Below are 2,059 nucleotides of genomic sequence, written 5' to 3' on the forward strand. Positions count from 1 at the left end.
CCGCTTCTTCTAAGCGAAATTCTTATTGAGCAGACTTGTGTATCCTCCCACGCGCATGTTTCTTATAGAGGACTATGCATGCTTGTCTAAACCTGCAGTCCATGCATGCGCTTGCAGCACTCTTGAGCGACGGACAAGAGGATGAAGAACCCTGGCACAAAGCATACCTTCAAGCTGAGGAGCCACCGCAGGAACACACTATTATGGTAACGGAAGAAGACGAAGTGGCCTTTGCTCAGGAGCCTCGGCAGGCGATCCTGATCGTAGGACCCAGTGGCCCCGGTAGGCTGAGAGAGATAGTTCAGAATGCATGCGTGCCTTGCTACAATGACGCAGATAAACACCTTATGTGTTAAGGAGGGCGTAATACATCTGAAGCTTATTTGATCTAGTTTATTGTGCTTGTAGAGAAAAGCCGCGTGGCTTACAGACTGGCAACAAACCTAGGTCTGGAATGGTTGCAAGCCGAGTATCTGCTAACGGCTCTTTGCAAGATAAGCTCTTCCCTTCTGACCCCTCTGGGCAGGCGGTAAGTCCGTGCATGCGGCAGTCGCATGCAAGTGCGTTGGGAAAAGCAAATAGAAGGACGCGTGGTTTTGATTTCCGCTTGTTATGTTTGTAGTTAATGCTAGTGGGCATAAAAAGTTGTGGTTACACAAAAAATACAGTCAAGAAAACCTGCAGATGAGCGATGTGTTTCTGGCAACAGGCTGACACGAATGATGCGCCGAGGGTCCCGCGTTCCAATACTGGAGGCATTGCTGCTCACACTGGAGTTTATGGCCAGCAAGCGCTCGCGCACAGCTGGGTATGTGCTTGAGTTGCCTAATGGGGATAAACAGGTAAATGAAGCCAAGCAACAGTTTCCCTCAAGGAAGAAAATAAGATTCTTCACATCCATCACCACAGATATCACTCCAGTTACACTCGCCGTTTTTCCTAGGACTTGCTTTCAGTGAACCTTGGATGCAGTTACCGCCTTTGTACTGTCTTCTCTGCATTGGGGCTACGGCCTCTGGCTTCACTGGGCCTAACTCGATCTGAAAGACTGACAGGAAGAAGTTGTGGTTTGTGGGGTGTCCGGTGGGGCTTTAGGAAGTCAACGCCTTTCTGAGACATCTTCGGGATTTGAGTGGGCGTCGACGGCTCAACTGGCCGGAGCTGCTCCTCCGACACTCTCGCATTTGCGAGCAGCGGCGGCGTCGCCGTCGAGAGCAGAGGCGGCGGGCCATCCTGGAAAAGAAAAAAGCCAGCCAGAAGGATAAAACAGCGCAGCCCACAGAAGGTGATTTGTCACTTGAAGAAGCGGGAAGCCTTGAAAACCAGAGCTGCAATGAACTTAAGAAACTTGTTGATGAAGAAGTGGGAGGGGTTATTTCAGTAACTGGGGGGCCCTCGGTTTCAGAACCCGAGCAGATCGCTGCGCTGGCTGGGTTGGCCGCCTCGAAAAGAGAAAAGCCAACCACATCAGAACCTAAGGAAAACGGTAAACACATGTTCACAAATTTCGTAGCTTTACGCAAACAGTTCCCTGTGGCATTCCACTGAAAGCTTCATTGTGAAGCGGCGTAGAATTTGGCAAGCAGCGACTTTGCCGAGCTGCGTTTCCTTCTTCAGACCCTGCTGATGTCTTTGGCTTGAACCTTGGAGACGAGAACACAGACAGAAGTTCTGCGAGAGAAACCGGTGCAGGAGCAGGAAACATGGAGGAGGAGGCGAATGCAAGTAAAGATGACAGTAAAATACTTGCTGAAAAAGCCGAGTCAGGCTCAGTAGAGCCACCACAGATTCCCGATGCTGGGAACCTGGAAGAAATGGCAAAAACTGAAGAAACGAAGGAGGAGGCACCCAGCAAGCAGCAAGATGACGGTGAAGGCCGCGAAACATCAGGTGAAAGCGGGCCTGCAGTGCAACAGGAGGTGGAAGCGACGCAGCCTGCACAGGCTTCTGAGCAGGATGCTAATACATCTGCGACTTCTGACAACAACCCCAGCATGAACCCACAGGAGGTTGAGCCTCCCACGGAAACAAGCAATGCAGCCGCAGCTGAAAAGGAAGA

General features: G+C 51.0%; 1 protein-coding gene across 1 annotated transcript in view; it reads left to right on the forward strand.

Annotated features, from left to right (window-relative positions):
- Positions 1-2,059, forward strand: part of EMH_0040610 (uncharacterized protein) — a gene marked incomplete at both ends in the record, with an annotated part of 8,532 nt that overhangs the window by 2,120 nt on the left and 4,353 nt on the right. The window contains 5 exon segments of the mRNA XM_013495522.1: positions 118-282; positions 409-529; positions 710-842; positions 1,096-1,486; positions 1,618-1,890. Of these exon segments, the coding sequence (XP_013350976.1) occupies positions 118-282; positions 409-529; positions 710-842; positions 1,096-1,486; positions 1,618-1,890 (1,083 nt within the window).

The sequence above is a fragment of the Eimeria mitis genome, genomic scaffold (genome assembly GCF_000499745.2).
Source record: "Eimeria mitis Houghton genomic scaffold, Emh_scaff1618, whole genome shotgun sequence".
NCBI classification, from domain to species: domain Eukaryota; phylum Apicomplexa; class Conoidasida; order Eucoccidiorida; family Eimeriidae; genus Eimeria; species Eimeria mitis.